The sequence below is a fragment of the Lissotriton vulgaris genome, chromosome 2_1, assembly GCF_964263255.1.
Source record: "Lissotriton vulgaris chromosome 2_1, aLisVul1.2, whole genome shotgun sequence".
Classification (NCBI taxonomy): Eukaryota; Metazoa; Chordata; class Amphibia; order Caudata; family Salamandridae; genus Lissotriton; species Lissotriton vulgaris.
In genome coordinates this window covers 1295108948-1295133399 of record NC_141687.1, presented here as the reverse complement: position 1 = coordinate 1295133399, position 24452 = coordinate 1295108948, and the positions used below count along the sequence as shown (strand labels likewise).

Below are 24452 nucleotides of genomic sequence, written 5' to 3'. Positions count from 1 at the left end.
TTTCCAATTCACAGATGAGGAAGATGTTAGTGTATGCTCAGGTATGTTCAACCACTGACTGGCATTTTTGGATCGAATGTCATAGTTATGTTTTGTAGCAGCACAGCAAATTGTCTGTTGTGGCCTGATGGTCGAGGTATTAGACTCTCTCTCTTAGAAGGTTAAGGTTTCAAGTCCTGGTGACTTAATTTCCATGTGTTTCCTCAAATGTGTGGTCAATTACAGAGTTCAGTGTATATGATGAAGATGAACACCTGGAAAACTTTGCCAGGTGCTGGTTTCCAGGCAGACTCTTAGGCATTTTCACAGTGGAGAACTCTATACACAGCGCGCTACCCCAAAGGGACCAGCAAATGTTGGTGTTCAGTTACAGATTTGGGTTTTTTCCCTCTCGTTTTGGAACTAGTTTGCTGGTGTTCAAATGAACACCGAACCATAGATAAGGATTTGGTCCAGCTTTATGCATTTGCCATAGCAAGTTTGTGACAATTTCCAGGGAGGAAAACGGTGAAAGAGCAATTTTGAATACTGACGAACTGATGTGTACCTTGGCCTTCACTTACAATTCAGGAGGCTCAACACCCTTTGTAACTTCCACTTTCTACCTCTTAGGTTGAAATTACGTCAGTGTAATTGTCCACGCTCATGGCATAGAAATTGCAAGTGTAACTAGATTTACACATGTTAATGTAAACCTCCTTTAATGAATACCTGAAAGTATAGATACAGCCTTTTGCCAAAAAAGTCTTTGTTAATTGGGCCCAATGTGACTGTAGGTCCACTGTGCCATTACAAAATGACAGACCTGCCACCACTTAGGACTTTCTGTAGACATCTCACAAAAGCAGGAGTCTTTCTTCTAGAATGACATCATTAAAGTCCCCCACACGCTGAAAGTTTTCTCCAAGAGTGTGGGTGATATTTTGCACTTTTTTCTGTCCTGGACGTCCATAGTTAACAAAGCTAACCCAGACAAAATGACCATACCAGAGGTAATAGCGTCTGGTGGACCGCTCTAAATACCATGCCTCTACAACACTACAACCAGGGGTGTAGGAAGAGGGGTGCGGTGGGTGCGGGCCGGGCCGCCCCAGGTGTCATCACTGAGGGGCGTGACAAAACGGCAAAAATATGTGTTTTAAACACATATTTTTGCCATTTTGTCACCCCCCCCTCAGTGATGACACTTGTCACCCCCGGCTTGACAAATTGGCAAAATGATGTGTTTAAAACACATATTTTTGCCATTTTGTCAAGGTGGAGGTGACAAGAAATGTTCCTCACCGGGTACAACTTGACCTTGCTACGCCACTGGCTACAACTGCTGCGGTTGTGGCTGTACAAGTGTTTTCCAGCAAACAGAGCCATCCATGGCTCCAAAATTGAGAAGACCACACTTTCCTAACCTCTAAATCTGGCGAGGACACTAAGAGGAGTGTCATTGTCAAATCTGACAGTTTTTGTTTGATCCTCGTTTCTGCCATCCTCTAATTGAGGCCCTAAGTCCACAAGCTTTCATGTTGCCAAGCACATTTTCCATCTTCTGCAGCATACAATGTGCATTGTGGGGTGGGGGGCAAGAAACACTCATGTGGCAACGATCTTGCATTAAATGTATTAACACAAACGTATAGAAATGTTATAGAACACGGAAATTCTAAGTATTCATAAAGCAGAGTAACTTGTCGAAATACACGTACCACAATTCTTGATGAGTGTGATGTTGACTTTTTATTTATAGCTCTGTCAGCAGGTATTTGCACTTCAGCTTGCCCCAACAATAAAACAAGCATATATTTACCTATTACCTGATGTTGCCCTTTTTCAGAACTGAAAGCAAAAATAGGGAATTGCAATAATACTGTTATTTGATTAAATACTTGAAGCAAGAGGAAATTAATGTGGTCAAGCTCTAGCATACTCCCAATTCCCAGTTGGATATAGAGTTAAACTAATCAATGGTCAGTAATCTGATTCGAGTCAATTACAGACTGTAGTGTGAATGTCCTGAAACCACAGTCTGATGATAGTAAGTATTTTCACTGTCTGCAACTGTTTATGTAGCAAGCTGTCATTATAGATCTAGCATTTAGTCAATACCATATCAAGAAACAATTAAGGTCCATGAACACGTCCAGACTGTAATCCACTCCCCTGTACTAGGTGCCGGCAAACATTTTTCGATTAAAAGCGGATTCTTCAGATGTAGAAACAAACAGAAAACTGATAAACATAGAATGGTTTTGATTTTATATTTGTGCAAACTGCACCAGTTTGTGGTATTTACTGAATATTAGTTTTAAGAGTATATTAAATATGCTGTTTTCTGCCAGGGTGATTAATGTATTAATGTGAAATAGTTCACAAAATGTATATCTACTAAGTAAACTATCGGCCTTCAAAATCCAATCATTAGTATGGTAAGAAAGAAATACCACTAAAACGTTGGAAATGTGAATATATTGCTAGCATTGGCCTTACTCTAAATGGTTAAGGCCATACGAGAAGTGCATTTCACACTCATTTGTAATCATTCAAAATAGCCATCATGTCATCAAATGGTTTTCTTTACCCTGGATACAGTACATGCATACTTCGTATGCAGTAAGGAGAACAAATGTTTGTGCTGTATACTGCAACGTATATACGCAATTATTTCTTTTTTTAATTTGTTGTAAGGCTAGGATTCCTTCCCTACTATATTTCTACCAGAGTGAATATAGGAACTAGCCACATATGTGTTGCAGACTTTCGGAGTAAAGTGGTCACTATTATTAGCAACAGGGTATAGTTGTGGCATACCTGTCAACCATTCAGCAGACTTATGTATGGTTCATAGAGCCACAGATAAGTCATCACAGTCACACCAGGATTCCAAAGTGAGAGGCCAGCCGAGGAGGGTCCTGGCATGGGTTACAACCAACTCCACCCTGAAACTAAGTTTAATATGACACACAGTAGTGTATCATAGTGGCTTGGTGGCTGGTGAGTGCTTGGCCTCGAAACAGTGTCTAAGACCAGTACAGGAAGTACCAGTGTTACTTGAAATTTTAATCTGTCAAAGGAAAACAGGTTTTCTAGTAACCAAGACAGATAACGTATTACCTGGCCAAGTTGTGCCCTGATTTATAAAAGATGAAGCAATCAGGAGTCAAATGCAGTGTAGCTGATAAATACGCAGGATGAAAGCCTAGAGTCACATCGAGGAGGGACTCCTTAGCAGAAATAAAAAGATAACTGAGTAGCAAATGGGCTTCTTAGCAAAAAATATAAAATAGAAATGTCAGCATGTGAAAGTCTAAGTTTTGGTGCAAATCCCAAAGAAAGTGATGGCCCAGTCAAATTATATGTGACTTAGCAATGGTAAAGCACACCAGTGACTACCAGCATCCGGTTTAACATAATGTATAGAACAATTATAAGGATAAGCAAAAAAAACTCTAAAGGTTCTGAGCCAGGCATAAAAGCAAACAGTAGAAACTCAAAGGCACTGGGAAGATTTGCACTCATAATGACAAGGATCTAATAAATCAAAGGCCCCTGCTCAAGTGGGGAATACTGGCAAATATAAAAACAAATGTTGATAAAAATTATGTAGCCGAAGTATCACTGTGGTAGGAGAGTGAGTTTCACATTTGTAATTGAGAGGAAGCTGACCATATATGGGTCCCTCAGACTGTCTGAGGAATGCCAGCGTTTGTATACCAGGCAGATATGGAACATGGATAAATAGTTTAAAAATAATGTACACTACTTCAGAAGAAGGCAACAAACCACAGACATGAAGAGGTTTAGGATCACATAAGGATCCTTTGCACCATCTAATATTGCTTAAGTGACATGAAGTACTGAAAACGTGAATGCCATGGCATATATACATTCTATTTTAAAAAATGTTTCATTTTTTATGTATTAATGTTATCTTTGTTGTTTTTGTTCTCCTCCAAGGTTGCCAACCAGGTTGTGCAAGCACTGCTGACTCAAAAGGTTGGTATTTTATCTTCTAATTAAATACAATAATTAAGTAACTGCATGTATTGTTAAAATCAATATCAGATGACTTCGTAAACGGATAGGTGAAGTGATGATTTTGCATGACCCCATCAGTAGCAAGTATTAGGTAGAAAAACAGTCGGAGGAAAAGCATTCTTTCTTCCAAATGTCACTTTCTAACGCAATTTGAAAGGACTGATCGTAGCCTGTATATGTTAATGCCTTCTCTATATTTATTTAGTTGACTTTGTAGTATTAATATGTGGCCTTAAAACACCTCAGTACCTTTTTCAAGCTTAGTGCAGACACTGGTGTAAATCATTGTGCCAGGTGGGTTGGTTGAAAGGGAGTTCCCCCTGAATATTGAATCAACAGTATCAATGGGACAGACTATCGAGGACGTAATATCAAAGATAGAATGTCACAGGTAAATAACCCTAGATTTTATATATCTCCACATATATGTACCTCTGCTGTACTTATATATTCGAGGTACGTAGATGTGAAATTAGGAGTAGAAAATATTTACATTGCTATATGCACTTATCTTTCGATATTTGTCCCTTGATATCTTGTCATCGATATTACTATGCCATAATATTGTTGACGTCGATATTCAGTTGTACGATCATTGAAATATATTGCTGGCATACCATTTTTCCGGCATCAGATCCTTCCTGGTCATCTAGACAAGGATCCTTTTAGGGTGAATATAAGACAGGGAAGTACTTTCTCAACAAAGCCACTTGGGTTTTATATCAAGGAGAGGGGCACTGGAGTACCTGTTTGTATGTTTCAGTGCAGTTCAGGGTAAACCCCAGTATCTTTCTTTGCATGAACAGTAGCTTTTATTTGATGCTCTTGAGTTCTAACTTCTGCTCACATTTTCTGCCAAAAACAATCCAGGGTATACTAGTACTAGTCATATCACTTCCCAATACCCTTCACTTTTATCACATAAATCACATAGATCCCGACATGCCAATTCCACACACTAGCATCTCTTCTAAAATGATATCCTCACATCCTGACTAAGATAATCTGTCAATGTAGTCATTTCAGACAGTCCTCTGGCCTTGAAATAGTTACACTTACAACCGTTTAATCCCCCTTTGGCTAAAGGAGAGCTGCTTGGTGGAACTGCTGTACTTTTTATTGTAACATTCTGCTGAATGTTCAGGGAAAACAAACTCTGTCATATCTCACTAAATCAAACTTTAGACTCATAAGCACCACGCTTCCCAAAATAAACTGCAGAAGTGTCACAATGTCTGTGTACACCACAGAGGCAATTCAGTATTGCAAGCCAGAGGCCCTAATAATTTAGCCAGTTTCCTTTACACCTTGCAGTGGCTTAACCACAGCTCTTCATAATGGAATGCAATGTGGGTCTTCCCCAGTATGAAATAGCCCATCTGCAGCATAGCTGAAATGCAGGACCTGTGACTGTTTTAAATATTAGGAAACTGGGTTGCATCTTGTCTGAGAAGACCCTGCTACATTGTATACTAGTATCTAAGCAGATTCAGAGCATTGTGACTAATATATATATATATAAGCATTACCAGCACTAGACAAGTGTATCTTCAAGAGAACAAATAGTTAACTTCCTAACTAGGGGGCATATTAGCAAGGGCGTCTTCGCCGCTTTAGCGGCACTTTTAGCTGCTAAAGCGACAATATTTTAATTGCCCTATCAGCAAGCTGTCGCTAACAGCTGTTAGCGACAACTTTCTGGCGAAAGCGACCGTTTTATGGGGCCGCTTTGCATGTCAGTGATATTTGTCACTAATGACATGCAAAGTAGGTGTTCCCGACCAAAAGGCCATGGAAACAGCTGCTAACAGACCTAACGCCGATTAGCAATGAGGCCTCGGCCCCGGTTAGCGATGAAAAAAGACGCGCTAACCGGGTTTATCGCAGGAACTTTTACACCTGCTAAAATCCTGACTTAGCCATTATCCTCAATGGGAGGTGGATTCTAAGGCTGAATCCTCTCCTGCCTATTAGCAAGCTTTACGTTAACGATAAAAGTTTTATTGCTGTTTTACTTGTGTTCTTGGTGGATTTCGCCGCTATCGCTGCATCTTTTATCGCATTGGAGATAAACCTTGGTAATAACGCGCTATCTCTGCGATAGGATCCAGTGATAAAAAAAAATGCGCTAAGCGCGATTTGCGATATTTATCGCAGGCCCTTGCAAATATGCCTCTAGGTATTTTTGGGTTAGCCAGTCTTTGTCTCCTGCAATACAAAAAACTCAAAAACCCACCTATGATGGAAATTAGACTGTTCATTTGCATTCACATGAAACACCATACAACCAGAGTTAAGACAGCAAACCAACTCTGATGAGTTTTACGAAGTCAGTTAAAACGTCCATGTTCTAGGCATATGAGCTGTAGATTATATGCTGTGCATAGATTGCCATCTAGTGTTGGAGCCGGTCGCTATCTCAGAATTCGAATCCGACCAAGAGGAGGACATCCCACATGGTCAACGTACCATGAGTACAGCTCCCCCTCATCCCAAGAAAAAAATTCAATAAAAAATAAGGCTCAGGTCCAACCCACGCCCTCGAGCCCCAATCGGCACCGAGAACACACTTCTGACGTCCCACCCTGTGGCTTGGCACTAAAGTCTACCAAAAAGCCTTCCGGCTCTGAAAAGACTCCCTCCAAATCAAGTTCGGAGCCGAGGCCTTCGTGGTCGAAACACAAGTCCGGAACCAACCCCCACCATTCGGCCCTGAAAAAAATCGTCGGATCCAAAGACATCAACGGTTTCGACTCCGGCACCAAAAATGTCAGCGCCAAAGCAGACAGCAGTTTCAATGCCCCAATTGAAAAAACAGATCCAAAACAAAAGTTTTTGTATACCCATCCACAGACTGTCCATATCACCACTAAAGTGACTCTAAAAACAAGGGCTGATGCAGAAGAAGAATATCACATCCCTTTAAAGAAGAGGTCTGTTGGAGCTAACCCTTGCCCTCCTCCTCTTCCTTCCACCTATTCTTCCTTCATCACCACCTTCCCCTCAGCTTCAACCAATTTCACCTGAACATCCACCACCACATACACCTGACAACAAGGATGATGGGGATAATGATCAGGATAGGGATGATGATCAGCCATTACAAGCCCCATGGGATGATTATAACACCAGTTCGCCCACGAACAATGATTCCCACCTGTACCCTACCAAACCCTCTCCACCAGATGATATTGTAGGCTATATTGAGTTACTGGGTGGAGCTGCCAACTACCATGGGGTGCAGCTACATAAGTAGTCATTAGAAGAGGATTTCCTCTTTCAAACCCTCAGTACCACACCAAAGTCATCACATACACTACCCATGCTTAAAGGGACGGTCAGGCATGTAGATGAATTTTTAATGACCCAGTCAGAGCTCGTATTCTTACCCCTAGAGTGGACAAGAAGTACAAGCCAGCACCCTGAGACCCATTATATATAAGGGGGCAATTGCCACTAGACTCCCTGGTTGTGTAAAATGCAAGAAAAAGAGCCAACTCCTAGACAACACGAGAGCCTCCACCTCCCGATAAGGAATCAAAACTTATTGATGCTTCTGGGAAAAGGGTAGCTTCTCAAGCAGCCAATTTCTGATGCGTCGCCAACACTCAGGCACTGTTAGCGTGATACGACTGTGCGCACTGGGATGAAATGGAACAACTTATCCAATTTTTATCCTCGGAACACAAATTAAAAGCACAAGATCTGGTTCATGAAGGGCAACTTATTGCTAACAATCAAATAAGATGCTGTCTAGATGCTGCAGACACTGCTGCTAGAGCTATTGTCCTTTTAAGGGAGCATGCCTGGCTCCGTATATCTGGTTTTGAACCTGAGGTTCAAGCCTCCATTTTAAATACCGCATTCAATAAGAAACATCCATTTGGCCCAGTGGTAGATTCTTCACTTGAGAAAATGAAGAAAGATACTGAGATAGCTAAATCTATGGGAACCCTTCAGTCCACACAGGGTCGTGCTTCCTTTCGACGCTCCTTTTACCAAGGAGGTTCCAAGAATAACTCATCAGAATCCACCTCCACCTATAAAGGCAATAACCAACCCTCTTCATCTAGGAGTCATTTCAGGGGAGGTTACAGGGGTAACAATGGTAAGAGCAGGAGCCGGAGTCAAACACATGCCCCTCCCCACCAACACAAAGCAGTGACTTGCCTTCACTTTCCCCTGACCACTCAAATCCTGTCGGGAGAAGACTGTCAGACTTTTTACCAATCTGGCAATCAATAACAACAGACAATTGGGTACTCCAAAATATCCGTTCTGGTTACTGCCTTGAATTTATCAACATGCCTCCAAATATTTCACCAAAGCCCTGCAAACTATCACCAGACCATCTATTCCTCCTCAAACAAGAGGTTCAGTCTCTACTTCTAAAAGGGGCTATAGAGCACATGCCGATCCAACATCACGGGTTGGGCGTATACTCCTTTTATTTCCTAATGTCCAAAAAAGACGGTTCTCTCAGACCAATTTTAGATCTCAGAGAACTCAACCAGTACATTCTGTCAGACCATTTCCACATGGTGGCACTTCAACAGGTACTTCCTTTACTACAGAAAGGCGACTTTCTATCTACTGTAGATCTAAAAGACGCCTACTTTCATATACCAGTTCACCCTGCTCATCGCAAATTCCTTAGGTAACAAACATCTCACTGAGTTAAACCTTCATGGCCGATATGTGACACCTGGAGATCACTTGTTCAAATCTCAACAAAACTTAATCAGCCATCCATGATTTTAATGCTAGAACTTAGTGCCATTAAATTGTCTAGAGCCTATTTACAATGCTTTGAAACCGAAGAAGTGCGGTACATTGTACTGTTTAAAATGAAGTTATTCTTTTTACTAGATCTGCAACAATTTTAAACCTGCATTAAATCCCCTTTTCAGTGTCACTTCAAACGTGACTAAAATCACTACAGCCACACACAACTATGCATTGTTTATTAAACACAGAGTAGTTGTGGATGAGTTTGTCAGTATGCAAAAGACAAGATAAACACAACAGAAATATGGCGAATCCAAAGGGAGACAAATATAATCTTTGCTTCCTTTGGTACTCAGAACGGTATCATTCTGTGCATTGGTAAATCATATCATGGGGTAGCCAAGCAAAGAAAATATATGTAAACATTCCAAGGAGATTTTCAGTGATTCATACATCCATCATCCCTGTGCTCTTGTCAGGCATTCTGTAACAGAGATCTTAACATAATGATCCAAGATTAGACCTGGTGTTAACTAATCAGGACAATTTGGACCCTCTCCAGTGGGTGCCTACTGGTCATGTAATGATTAGCATACAATAATCTATGAAGAATTGCAAAGCATATCAGAGGAAAGAAAGGGCCATTTGACTTTAGTAAATACAACTTGTTAAAGGCAAGTGATTAAATAAAAGGCATTATTGCAGCCGAGGTTTATATTTTCTGAACATCTGAAACAGAAAATATACAATTATTATTGCGTGAAATCACTCTTCTCGTCAGACAAGTTAATGTTGCATCAGAAAGAAAATGCCGTATTATATTGAAAGGAAGTAGTACAAGTGAGTGTATCAAACCTGCCTAAATGAATGAGGTGCCTGTGAGTTCTAGAGTAGGGCCTTATATATTAGAGTGTTTTCCCAGCAGGCAAAGGCAGTTAAGGCAGCGAAAATACCACAGTGGCATTAAAATAGCATAGAGAAGCAACAAGGCAAACATGATCTGTAAATTAAGCTGGGGATTGTATTAAGGGAATAGGTTGAATTTTGATATTAAAATGAGGGAGAGATGTTGTGTCTGCAAGGAATATGTGTACACGTAAAATAATTTAGTGAAAATATTTGTAAAATACTGACAATAAATAAACCGTAATATGCAATTGGTTTTGAAAATATTGTCAATGAAAATACTGATGTGGACTGAAAGAAGTTTACACGCAAATTTTATTTTGCATGTATTAAATCAGTAGGATTTCTGAATCCACCACTTCTTAGTTTCGAATGTAGAAATACATGCCGGAAATATTTATTTTAATTTTAATTTTATGAGTGTTATATAGCGCAAACTAGACCCAAAGTAGACCCAAGGGTATCAGAGTGCTTTACAGGAATTACATACCTATTAATTACAGGAGCTGTAACCATAAGATACAGCTTTACAGGAGTTACATATGCATCATTGACATTGTTTACAGTAGGCATATCAGCAAGTCATACAATATAGGGAGAGAAGAGTCATACACTATAGGACAGAAAGCAGGTAAACAGGGATCATTTACAGGATAAGGATATTGGTGGGGAGCAAATATTAGTACAGTTTATGGTAGTGATGGGGTATCCAGTGGAGGTATGTGACCTAGTTCAGAGTGATCAGTGAGTTTGTTGGACGGGGTATAAGGTGGATTCATTTATGAGTTTATTGAGAGGTCCAGTTTTAATTGTTTCCTGAAGTGAAGGTAGGATTGTTTGTCATGCAGTTCTATGGGAAGGGAATTCCAAATTCTCGGGGCATTACCAGAGAGGGATCTAGTGAGGGACTTGGTTTTCTTGAATTTGGGAGGGATGGGGAGAAGGAGGCTGGAGATTCATAGCATTTTTTTGTCTTGCTTTATGGAGTTTATTAGCGAGGTAGGGAGGAGTTCCAGAATAGAGAGCTTTGTGTTTTATGCAGGCTGTTTTGAATATACTCCTCTCTTCAATTGGTAACCAGTTGTGTTTTTTGAGGGTGGGAGTGATGTGGTTGAATCATCTCTCTCCTGAGATCAGTCAAGCCGCTGCATTGAGTGTGGACTTCATTGGCGGGTTTTTGGAGTGCCCTTGGCCATTGCGTTGCTGTAGTCCTGTTTGGAAAGAACAAGGGATTGGATTACGGTCCAAGTCCGCAGAAGGGAAAAAGCTTTGATTTTTAAATATATTTGAAGGTGTAGAAGAGCCCTGAAATCCTACCTATTCTGTGGAGATCCTTTAATGCCGAACTATGGGTGTTTGGAGATAGCCTACAGAGAGCCTAGCTGCGCGAGTTTCATTTTAAAACCCCTTTAACTGCCAAGTGGACAGTGTCTGTAGGGACTGATTCTTGAAACTTTTCTTCTTTATGAGCCATTGCATTAAAGTTGGATTTCATGTCTCCAAAATCTGCAACACAGAGTATTGATGATTACTGCCCTCAAACCCACGAGGACTCACCTCAGCAGCTACATTCTTCCTATTCGTATGAGCAATACAAATCTCAGCTAGAAATAAATAAGTATGACACCCCATTCTATGCTTTAGCTCAAAATGCCAGGTACAAAATGCTTGCTCACAAGCACAAAGGGTTTACAGGGACTCATACATCCTGCTTCCAACACTGCTCAGAGTCTACATACAATGGTCTAACTGGTATCTCCACTATTCAGATTGCCAGGCAACTTCACATTGGAATGAGTGTGACTCGGCGCAAAACGTTCAACAACTGATTTGACCTGCAACCTCACACCAGCTTCCCAAGTTTTTCACAAATGCAGATGTGACTCTTCATTACCTAGCTCAAGCTTGGCTTGCATGGTGCAGCATTGGTGTGGCAATGATCATGGTGTTTGTTGAGATTCATACAGTATACCTTTCCTCTTTTACTGAACTCTTTACTACTTACACCATTTATTTTTAGGACTTCTTTTTATGATTCATGATGCTTCATTCTCTGGTAGTCATCAATTCTTTTTGCTGCTTAATCTTAATGCAACACATTATTTTGATCTTAACAATGTACTCTAAAACCCAGATCCTCTGAGGTCGTTTATAAAATCTGCGAGTCACTGCTTCGTAAGGCAGATGATAATGGCAGGTCTAATAAGATGTGTGCCTATTTTCCGTTGTAACTTTAGTTGAATTGGCACAGACTCTTTATTCACTTACTCTAGAGAACAGCCTTTATGTCCAGTGCAGTTTGACAGAGGTGAAGCTAGGACACCTTAGAGGAACACCAGTTTGCCTTTGTAGGAAAATGAGTCTGTTTATTGGCGGTTTTATATAGGGCAAACCAGACTTGGATCTGTAGAGTGCTCTACAAAAGAAAGAACAGGTTGCATGAAAGAGAGGGGGCGATTGATTTGTTAGTTGTGGCTTGGCATGCAGTGATTAGACTTAGGGATTAACCCACCAAGTCAGTTCTTTGCAACAAAAGAGGGCTTTGACACAACTTGAAAGAGTAGTTACTCAGCTGTCAATCAAGATGCAATGTAGTGGACTGTAGAATCGGATTGTATACATATTTGTATAGCCTATAGGCAAAGCAAGCTGTGTCGCCCCTATGTACACCAGGTGGGAACTAGCCATTGAAAGCGTTGTGTCAAGTTTGTAGCACACCCCTACAGAAGCGTTAAGACCAGTACCTACATTTCAGTAACATTAATAGAGTGCAAAAATGTTACAAACCGGGTTGAACGGACTCAAATTTGTGTTTTGCATAGTCGAAGGATGAATGTTCGGTAATTTAATCGGAGAACAATTTAGTACACACATTGTAAGTCAAATTGTTTGGTGCTTGTATTCAGTGTGAACAACATTACAGTCACATGACAATTTGTTAAAATAGCATGCATGCAAGTAGATAGGAGAAATGTGTTTTATTGTTTAAATGTAATATACATGTGTTATTTTTTATATAAGATATGCCGTTTTATTTTGCCCCAGACACTTACTTACATTGTAATATAACTGCAGAACATCAAAAGATAGCAATTCATTGCATTTTTATGGGAGAACTGGACCTTTTCGGTCTTTCAAGAAAACTATCTTCACAAATCCAAGTAATGCCTAGTAAACAGATAAATCTGCCAGAGTGCAGTTAAGCATTAAGACACAGCAAGATGTGCCACAGTGAGATAGTATGCCTCAGGGGCATTCCGAAGCAAAGAGAAAAGCTGATACTTAGAGAAATTGGTGAAGAATGACTGAGTATCTCAGACGAACATTCAATGTTCATTCAAGATTGTTACTGTGAATATAAACCTAATGGGAGCATTGATTGAAAAACAGAATGCTCTAGTGGGCGTGTCTTTGTGTTTTAATGTGTGTCTTTGTGTGTCTCAGGGTATTTGCATGTGTGTGCGTGTATGTGTGCCTATGTGTGCTCATGTGTCTTCTTACATGCCTACTGCCATGTGCGTACATGGCACATGTGTGGTGTTTGGTGTTTGAGGGTCACAAATGCAGATTGTGTGTTGGCCTAATTGTCAAAATGGTCAGATTCTACACATCTAAGATTTGCATACATCTCTGTCTTGTTTAGTGGTCAATGAAACTCAAAGAGTATGTAGCAGAAGTATATACAAGTCATATTTCCAGGCGTTCTCCTCCTCCTTCTCAGCAATTATCCCTGAAGATTGTTCAAAATCTCTACGACTATGTTTGGAGAATATATGAATTTGCTCATCTTACTTTTTTCTAAATAAGAAAACTATTTACCTTTGTGGAGAAAGTCTTAGCATACCTCTGTGCACATTGTTGTTTGGAAGTTTTTAAAAGTACCACACATCACCTTTCAGTCATTTCAGAGCACTGGCTTTTCACAACTCGGGTATGCAAGTCTCAAGGAGAGAGAGTAGCATCCAATTGGTTTTAAGTACAAAGTTATGTCAGATGTTCTGCACTTACAATTTGTGTCTCTGCTGGAGAGCAGTTACATATTGGTCAGAACAGCTTAATAGCCATATGTTTCTCAAAGCTCATTGTTGGACTTTACCCTTTCTGCTGGGTCATCAAAAAACCTTTGGCTTCACCCACCTGTTTTCTGAACCCCATTTTGTTGGCTTTTTGGACTCCGTACACTTTCCCACTGCTAACCAGGGCTAAAGTGCCTGTGCTTGCTCCCTTAAACATGGTGAAATTGGCTTACGCCCAATTGACACATTTAATTTACTTGTAAGTCCCTAGTTAAGTGGTACTGCATGTACCCTTGGCCTGTATGTTAAATGCTACAAGTGGGCCTGCAGCACTCATTGTATCACCCACTTAAGTAGCATTTTAAGCTGCTATCGCAGTCTGTGTGTGCAGTTTTTAACTGCCATTTCGACCTGGAAAAGAAACCTTTTGCAAAGTCTAAACCTTCCTTTTTAATACACATAAGTCACCCCTAGGGGAGGCCCTAAACAGCCCATAGGGGAGTGTGTTGGGTTAAAAAAGTTAGACATGTACTTTTAACTTTTAGATACCCTGATCGTGACAACTCTCATATTCGTTTTTCACTACTGCAAGACCTACCTCTTTCATAGGATAACATTGGGTTACTTTACTACATTTAATAGGTGATAACTTTCCATCTGGAGCAAGTAAGAATATCGAGTTTAGTGCCTGAAGAATTTTAATTTAAAGCCCTATTTAATGGTAAAGCTGTATTTTAAGTTACAGTTCTGAAAATGCCACTTTTAGAAAGTTGGCATTTTTGCCTTAACCATTTAGTGCCTAAAGCAGGTATCTTGGGCCACATGACGAGGTGTAGCTGGCAGTTTGTCTTTGTGTAGTGCTCCCAGACAGTGAAACAAGAGGGTATTGGTATTTGGCAGAATGGGCCATCTCTGACCTGAGGGGGGGAGCTGTCACCTACCACCCTTGGGCATCACATAGACTCTGCCTGAGCACACAGAAAGGATTTGACACTAGTCATTTATGTTCCCTGACACGCTGCAGCCATGGCAGGGAGGCAGAAAATGTCAAGCACCTTAGCGGGTGGATCCATCTAGAAACTCCTCCTACTTCAAAGCTGGCACCAGGGATAAATAGTCGACCCTGAGGCCCACCTCTTCAGTACACTCCTTGGCCTGTGGATACTACAGAAGTAGGACTGCAGTGCTGCTCTGCTGTCAGAAGGACTGCTACTTTGCTGCCCTGCTACTCTGCTACCCTGCTTGCTGAGAAAGAAGACTGGACCTGCATCCTTCATCCCATACTGAAGTGCCTGTAAAGGTCAACTGACATTCTCTTGTTCTGAGCTATAGGGACATAGCAAGTTCCAGAGGCCTCCCTGCATCTGCCCAGTTGGTCCTGCTGCCTGGACCTGACCGGTAGCTTGTTTCCTTCCCAGTATAAGAATTGGCTTGGTAGTTTGGTCTGCCCTGTTCCCATGATGCACTGGGCCAGGGTCAGACTAATTTGCATATAGCCAAGTTCTGAGCTGGGATGGTGCAGTGAGCTGAAAAACGGTGATGGATCAAGCCCTGATCTTTGGACTGGGTAAGAGTGGTCTGCTTAATTCAGACACTCTGTTCCTCACCACCCCCTTTTCTGAATCATTTTTGTCCACCATAAGCGTGGAAGGGTATACTCAGATGTGAGTCCCTAGCTCATTGCACCATCAGGATTCAAGCAAGCCGGGCCGAAGACGGCTGAAATGCCAGAAACCGGTCCCCGGTAGCTTGTTTGCTTCCCAGTATAAGAATTGGCTTGGTAGTTTGGTCTGCCCTGTTCCCATGATGCACTGGGCCAGGGTCAGACTAATTTGCATATAGCCAAGTTCTGAGCTGGGATGGTGCAGTGAGCTGAAAAATGGTGATGGATCAAGCCCTGATCTTTGGACTGGGTAAGAGTGGTCTGCTTAATTCAGACACTCTGTTCATCACCACCCCCTTTTCTGAATCATTTTGGACCTGACCTGCAGCAGGACCTGCTTGAGCCCTGCTGGCCTCTTCTAGAGTGAATTCCTGTTCCTCAAGAGGTTCCCCCACTTTGTGACCCTTGGTGTGGCATCAGTTGAGCTCTCGCACCAACAAAAGAAGGAATTCAGAAGCAGTGGCTGTTCGTGACCAGGAGCGGGCCTCTTTGTGGCAAAATCCTGCCGCATGCGCTGCCCGTCAACGTGAAGCTCCGATGAACCCGACTCTTCACGGCACAGCAACCAAAAGGAACAACTGAAGATGTGAGATTTGCACTTCGTGCTACAGTATCGACAGCCCGTGGTGACTGCGAATATGAAGCTCCAGCAACAACTGTCTGCAATGTACAACACGATCTCTGGGCTACAGCGACTACAAGCTGCGGCATGCAGCCTTCTCTTCACACTACATTGACGACCATCCGCAATGCCACCCTTGCTCCTTGCAGCCCCCTTGACCCTGAACAGAACTCTTCATGCTGGACTTTTGAAGGAAACTCTTTTAACGCAACTGACTTGTTCCCTGTATCCACCCTGCAATCCATCATGGTCAGCCAGCACTTGTGACTCTCACCTGGTCTCACATGACCCGATAACCACAATTGACACTTTGTGCTTTTAGGCGCAATACTTACCTTAAATCTTTAAAAGTGAATCTTTCTGGTTCTACTAATTGGATTATTGTGTTTTGGGTTTCAAATAATTTCTTACATTTTACTCTATTGTCCTAAATTGTTGTGGGATTTTTCGTGTGTTATGTTTTCACTTTATTACTGTTTGAAATACTGCATAAATACTTTACACATTGCCTCTGAGTTAAGCCTGATTGCTTACATGCCAAGCTAACAGTGGGTTGAGTATAAGTTAATTTGTGTTTGCTTGTGGTTTCCCTTGACAAGAATTGCGGTTGCTGCCTGAGAAGGGTTTCACCCCCTCAACCAATAACCCAGATTCCAACCTTCCAGAATCATGTGCATGAGTTTTTGAACATCTGAATACCACAATCACTGGCGATTGATAAATTGGGTAACTGCGATTCACAGTTAGTTTAAAGACTTTTTCTGACTTTTGTGTAAGTTGGGAGTCAGGCAAAGTAATACATTTCCCTATCTCTCACTGATCATTAATCGTTTTTTTTAATTCTCTTTAATTTGTAAGATAAAATAACAAAAGATAAGCAAGCTTGTATGTGTGCGTCTGAGTATGCTTGATTGTGTGCATGTGTGAGCATCTGTGTTCCTGTACAAGTTCGTGTGTGCTTGTGTGTTACTGTACATGCATGTGTGTGCAATCCTTGCAAGTGTGTGCATGAATGTGTTTATTCAAGCACCTGTGCGTGTGTGTGTACGTGGGTGCGCATATGTTCATGTGCATATGTGTGTGTCCATTTTTGCAAATGTACGAGCATGAGTTGTCTGCTTCCATTCATACACGCCACAGGCATTAGCAGAGTGCTGCTACTCAAAATGCCCTCATATGAGACTATTATCAACAAATATTATATTAAAATAACGTGTTTGTGCTTTTGCAGTAACCAACCTCTTTTAATTCCAACATTCCATCTAGTATCGCCCTTTATTATATTTACATTTACGTGTTTTTCCTTTTATGCTTGTAGGACCTAAGGGAGGAATGCCTCAAATTAAAAACTAGGGTGGTTGATTTAGAAGAGCAGAATCAGTCACTGAGTGTGCTCTTCCAGCAGAGAGTGCGGCCTGCATCAGACAAGCTCCTTCAGGTAAGCATTGAAGATGCTTATGAAGATGTACCTTTGTGTTATCTAGGGATGCACTAGACATGAGACTGTCTGTTCATCTATTACCTTGTACGGTTCTACAAGTTCAACAATTAGCGAGACATAGTGCTTTATATTTTTAAGCACACATAAAATCACTCATGTTTATCACTATAAAAATAGGGAAACCTTTCTGCAAGATCATGGGCACGTGTCATAGTGTTAAAATATACCTAGTTTCATATTGAGTGTTGCCAGGTTTCCAAAGCTCTTCATACATTGTCCAAAATTAGGCCTGAATAGGCATAAGAGTACATAAATGGTATTATCCATTCAATTTATGTTTCTGCAGAGTGTAATTGAGGATAGATACTGTACAGTAACTGTGATGCTTATTATTCTGAGGGCACATCCCAAGGTCGCTCACAAACCTGTCATTCTCAAATGGCAACAGATTGTGTCTCTAATATGATGTTCAGCTATCCAGAAACATATTTAAAGCCCCAAGGGAGACAGTTTGTTCTGAAAATAAGATGTCTGGCAACAGTGGATATCAAACGTTGTGATACAAAGTTTTTGAATTCGTTTCTATTAAATACAATATATTATTTATGATTATTTCCAAAATCCATTGTAATTTTTCATCTATATAACGTGTTGTTATATTATTGTCTCTAAATTGGTGACAAAATGGTAATCATAGTGGGAGTTACCTTTTGCTCTTTACCCATCTACCAGCGTGCAATATGTGTTACAGAAACTGTACTGTGGGCTGGTGGACACAGGCGTACTGGGGCAATGTGTACCTGCACAACGGAAAGCTTTATCCACCCGTACAGACTGTAACTCTGTTGGTCAAAGCCTTACAATCTTCTAAGATTACGTTTAGCTTGAACTGTTGTTTTAAACTCATTAGAGCATTGAAATGTTGGGCCCTCCATTGAAAATTGCTCCAGACTTCTAATGGCTGGTAGAAGCCGTAGCATCAACATTCCATGTTTTTCACAGCTGTTGCTGTGAACAAAAGCCTCACGGAGCACAAGGGGATTTCCAACCCCCTCGGGCTCCGTGAGGCCTTTGTTTTACAAATTAGAACATTCTGCCCTCTATAGGGTGGAATGTTCTAATAGCCTTAGAGCCCTTTATAGCGGGCTCCACTGACCATTAAACGCCCACTCTCTTGTTTTTAATGCTGAAGCGGGCCTTTAATGGGCGGTAGAGTCTGCTATGCCGGGCTCTAAGGCTATAATGTATTCCCCCAGGAATTTTAACTTGCTTCCTTGTACAAACCTAGTTCATGTTTATTCCAGGACTTGCTTTCATTCGGCAGTTGTATTCTGGTATCTCTATGCTCTCCTGATGCTGAGAGCAGGAAAAGGGACCTTTTGAGACCAACAAATATCTAGAACTGTAGAAAGTCTCTGTGTTGCTTTTGGTGCTTTTTGCCAATACCTGGATTTTGTAATTCTTTGGCACTTGCATTTGCAATTTGTTAAGCTCTTGTTCTGAGGATGGACATTAAGCGGTTGTAGCTGGTCTGTGTTGGGGCATGGGTAGGGCGGTCCTATTTAGGTTTGTCTTCCATCTGCTGGCAGTTTTCTTTCAAATGCTAAGCAACATAGCTAAAGCTCCTGTCACTAGCATTTAAATCATTCCGTAATATCCTGCCGTGGCTTTGACTCCTGACTCCTGTTGTTGCTTTTATGGTTCTGTCTATGTCCATAGAAACACTTGTTTAATAGTCTGACTTACTGGCTCCTGCTTTTTTTGTGAAGTCCATTGGTCTGCTGTCTCTTTCCACCTCAGTTTTCTTTGCCTTGTTTTTAGGTCTCAGACTAGCGTCGCACTGCGTAAGCAGTGGACAGAGTCCGAGATTTTTTGTTTTGGCAGTATGGGGGCTTGAACCCGCCCCTCTTCTCCATTGGCTGGCTTCCTAATCGGAGGCCAGCCATTGGAGGAGAGGGGCGTCACTCAGTTCAAGCCCCGTCTTTTTGCGATTCGGGGGCGTGTTTTTTGTACTTTTTAAGCCGTGACGTCATCCGTCACTCAACTGCTAAATACACACCCCCGAATCGCAAAAAAGGCGTCGCTTTTGTGACGCCATTTCTGGATGAACGCTGCCGGAAGAAGTCGAGTCCTCAGGAAGACCTCCCTGCTGTAAGTGTCCCTGTCTCATCTCCCACCCCATCCCTCAAATCTGGCCCTCTCGCCTTCTGAAGCCCCTTTCCTTCTAACCCTCCCTCCTGCTGGACCCTCTCTCTGCTGTCTCCTTTCTCTCGTGCACCTTCCCCTGGTGCTCTCCTCTCTCCCTTCCGTCCCATCATCTCCCTCCTGTTCACCTGCTGCCCCGATAATCTCGCCCATCCTTTCCTGTCGCTCCTTTTGCAGCCCCCTCCCCCTCCTCTCTGGCCTCAACCCCTGCTGAGCCCTCTCACTTCTGCCACGTAATTGGAGGAGGCACTCGAAAAAATTGTTTTGCCTCGGATCACACAATGTGGTTTTGTGGGGCTAATCTGAGATTTTCTGGTCTCACAGTCAGCAAATCAACCAGTAGATGGTGTGTCATGAAAGCTCGGCTCGTTTTCGACTCGAGGGCCCAAAAGGACCTGAGCTGAGCGCGAGCCAGCCATCGGGTGCCAGATGCTCGTGTCTTCCACACATCTAACCTCATGTCTCTCTTCTGCCTCTTTCCCCTCGATCTCCCTCTCTTTTCTACATCCTCCACTTCTCCCTAACCCTCAATCTCGTGCACCCCATCTCTCTCCTCTTCCTCCTGTCTACTCTCGCCCCTTCCTCTACCGCCCCTCCATCCTCTTACCACTCTACCCTTGCAGCCCCTCTCTTTCGCCCCCATCCTCTTCTGCCCCTCGTCCTCCCCGGACTTTAGCCTCTTCTCTTCTCCACCCACTCTCCCACAGACCTCTCTCTCTCTTTTTCCCCATGGTCTCCCTCCCACCCGGCACACTCTCCTGTGGCTCGTCTCTCTCCCTTCCATCCCCTCCAGCGGGTCCTTCCTTCCACTGCAGTGCTCTTCCTCCTCCTCCGAGGGTCCCTCCATCAGAGGCGGCCCAGGTGTTTCTCCTGTCTCTGATGCCACCTGCAGCGGTGCCCCTCCTGTGCAGGCTGAGGGGGCGTCAGCGGGCTGGCAGCTCAGGCAGCAGAGAGTGATGCGACACAGGCATGTTTACAGCCCCCGGAAAGGAGGCTGGGCTGTTACAGGGGCCCCACCGAGTTGCACTCTGACAGGTAGAAAGGAGAAGCAGCAAACGCTCAGTGTGCCTGGCCCCCTGGCAGGATATGACGTCGCTAAGATTCTCGAGCGTTGGGTGGGCACAAATGCGCAAGTATAGTTCAGTGAGGACATGACAACCACATATTAACTGCGACACTTTCCAAGCTGTAATTGGTGTTATAGAGATAACAGGGGAAGACGGAGAAACACGTTTAGAGTGAGCATTTGAAGTGTACGGCGTGGCTTGCGTAGTGGAAGAAGAAAGGCGTGTTGGAGGCAAGCAGTACTTAATTTGTGCCTGCGGTTGAGGGTGGTGGTAAATAGGAACTCATTTTTGAGGTCCGGGACTTATTTTTCTTTATCAGATCTGACCCAGAGTCAGATAGAGAGATAAGGAAAAGGAAGGAAGAAGGGAGAGATGCCAAGTAAGTGACAAAGGGCGGCTGCGGTGCCGGTGTAGACACAACTGAGGCACAGACAGGAACATTTGTTAAGCCCTCTTGCATGCTCTGTCCATCTCGAATAGTTCCGAATCCAGATTGTGTTTATCCTGAAGCTACGGGTTCTGGGCCCGGTAGATCCTGTGTACCTTTGCTGTGCAGGCATTCTGCTTTCTTGAGTGAGGCTTGCATGGGAGTCCGCCTTGAGTGACAGTGATCAGTGGTGGCTTTGGGTCTGCCTCTGAGCAAGTGGAGCCGACGCGAAGCGTGTCACTTGAGACAAACGTGCACAGAAATTAGGGTGTCGACGCTATTTAAGCTTGGACAGCGTCGCAGCTCTGCGTATGCCCTGTACCTGCAAAATAGTCCAACCCCGGCACTATAGGTCAGACCCGGCGGATTGCAGAGCGGCGCAATTTGATTATTATACATTTAGGTGAGCATTCGGGGATGCAAGAGGTAGCTAGCGGTGCTTTACAGGGGGCTCTGTGTGTGGCTCTGTGTGCGTGTTGGTGCAAATGCAATAGGTCTCGCATTTGCGAGAGATTAACCTATTGGCATTGTAAATGACAATGCCATTTATTTATATGTTTTAAAAACAAAAATAATGTCATGAGCAATGCCAATAGCTCTAACTTTAACAAGGACGAGACCATTGCATTGTAAATGCTTGTTCGTTCTAATTTTCAATAATAGGTTTGAAGAATCAGGAAATTCTGTAAATTGATGGAGACTTTCATGATTTTTTAACTTTAACGGCGTGTCAGGTTCACTTCTAAGCACCCAGTCACCCCTGAAGAGCCTATTAGATCTTTCTGTTGTATTAAATATTCCCTATGCCAAACATGTGCTCATTGTTCCAATCCTTTTTGGTCCATGTCCACCCTTATTTTAAAACAAATCTCTGTGGCACAATATCATTAGGGGTTTCTGTGTCTTTAAGTCTGAAACCAAACATGCTGTCGAAATGTTCTGTTCCATCAGTATGCTACTACACCCTCTGCTTGTGGAGTACAATCTGTTATTCCTTGATGTCTGTACCTCTATGGCTCTTTCTTAAGTTTCCCTATTCTGCAATGCTGTTTGATTTATAATTGTGATCTCAATATTAATATTCTTAGTTAATGTGCTGGCTATTCTTCCCACCGTAGGTTTATGCCCCAGTTTCTTCTCAGTATCCCTAACAGTGTAACTCTGTGTTAATTTCTGTTCATATCACATAACCATACACCTACGAGTCCACATTTTCCCATGCTATCTTTGATAAAAGTACTTTGCTGACAGTCATTTGAAAGCATTTCCTTAATTTATTAGTAGACATCTTGTGTTTCGGTGCATCATTTAGTCTGACCATACCCGCTACCAAGGATTTTTACTGCATTCTTTTTCTCTTTCATTGTCTCATTGTTTGATGTCCTCTGTTCACCCAGCGGTTTCTGATCCACTAGTTTCACCTTGTGATCAGTCTGGTGGCCCCATGTGTCTGCTATCATGATAAGTGACAACACTGAAATGAACCGGTCTTGCCTCCCTAACATTGAGCTAGTGAAAGGACATCCTCTGGCCTTTGAGCATGACCTCTGGCTTCCCTAACAGAGTGGGTCATTGCTTTGGTTTTCCTCGGCACATAGCCAGACTGTGTTGCCCCTAGCTCTGCATCAATAAAAACCTCCTCAGATGTTGAGAGACATTTGCTTATAAATGACAACCTTGGTGGGCAGCATCTCCGCTTGGGTCTGTTCTGCTGCAGCACTTGTTCCACATTGGGGAAATACTCCTGGACAAAGGAGAAATAAACATATACATGAATAACTCAATGTAAATAATTGAACATTCAGAAAACAAAGTGTGGTGGCTTCAACAATGCTTACACTTTCAATGTCTCAGTAGGTGCATTGCAGTGCTCTATTACAGCTAAGTGCTAGTAGTGGAACTGATGTGAGATTTTGCATGTGTGGGCTTGAAGCACTCTTTTTACATCAAGGGCTCTGGTTTTCAATGTTTAAAGATATCTGTTGTTAACTTTATAATAGAGCAAAACAGATTTTGTTTCATTTTTAAAATGTAAAAGATGATAATACATTTGTGGCAGCATATCCCTGTTCTATTTGTTATTCTAGAAGCAGAAACAATGGTGCCTTACAAGGTATGCTGTGTTTCTCTCGCAGTTTAAAACGCTAAGGATTATATTCTATATTATTCAAATGTTTAATACTTTCATGACTATTGCTATCAAAACATCTATTTTAAAAGTTATCTTTAATAGAAGACAGAACATAAAACAATACATGATCCCAACAGAGGAACTGCATGTTTGTGGAATAGAGCTTTGTAAGAATAGGTGCCGGGAGGCCACTTGACACACATAGCATTAGAGACAACATGATAAGATGGAATGTAAAGCAACTATTTCAGTGAGGTCATTGAGAAAGCAAGGACGCCAGCTCAACAATGTACCCTCAAACCCAGATCCTATGGGGTCACTTAAAAGATCTGGGACTCAGGTCTTCATAAGGAAGATGGTAATAATGGGTCTGCTAAGGGATATGTCTATTTTCAGCTGTGTGCAAGTCCCCTAATAATGAAATACGTTGTTCAATTGGAATGCTGCTGGTTACAATTTGAGAAATGCTGTTTAGATTTGAGGTTTCCAGATTTGAATGAAGCCCTGGCTCAAAGAGGGATTGAAGCTCTCTAAGATATAACAGGGTTAAATTAGTAAGATCCTATAATGGGTTGGGAGGCTGACATTTCCATTAGAGAGTGCACCTTGGCATGTACTAATAGGACTAAATTCACATTGTAGTGAAGAGCAGAACACTATTCAAGAAAGCCTTGGAAGGACCAAAGGAGGTGGTTATTTGCAAGTATGCTATATCCAATCATGTGAAGCTTACATCACCTTATAGTTGAAATGAAACAGCTGCCTTTAGGGTCGAACCAAGAGAGATTTACTTATAAATGGATCACCAACTGCACCAACACCATCACCCCCTCCCCTTCAAGAAAACCTCCAACCCCCACCCCAAGAAAGCATGCTGGTTCTCCACCAAACTCTGAGAAACTAGAAGAACCTGCAGACGCCTCGAAAAGCTATGGAGAAACTCCAAAACAACAGATGACTTTGACAGCTTCAAAGCAGCCTCCACAGCCCACCACAAACTCATCAGATACTCAAGGAAGAAAGCACTCTTGGACAGAATCTCCACACACGCACACAACAGCAAGGAACTTTTCGGCATCATCAAAGAGTTTGCTCATCCTAACAGCGAGACTACTGACATCCCACCCTCCCAGGACCTCTGCGACAGAATTAGCGCCTTTTTCTATCTCAAAATCAAGACCATCTATGACAACTTCGACAACAATAACCCCCTTCCG

General features: G+C 42.3%; 1 protein-coding gene across 2 annotated transcripts in view; it reads left to right on the top strand.

The window, feature by feature from the left end:
* Window positions 1–24452, top strand: part of NCKAP5 (NCK associated protein 5) — a 749742-nt gene that overhangs the window by 545414 nt on the left and 179876 nt on the right. For both annotated transcript variants that reach the window (XM_086957062.1, XM_086957063.1), the window contains exons 7-8: window positions 3949–3987; window positions 17283–17402. In XM_086957062.1, the coding sequence (XP_086813188.1) occupies window positions 3949–3987; window positions 17283–17402 (159 nt within the window). The remainder of the gene's footprint in view (window positions 1–3948; window positions 3988–17282; window positions 17403–24452) is intronic.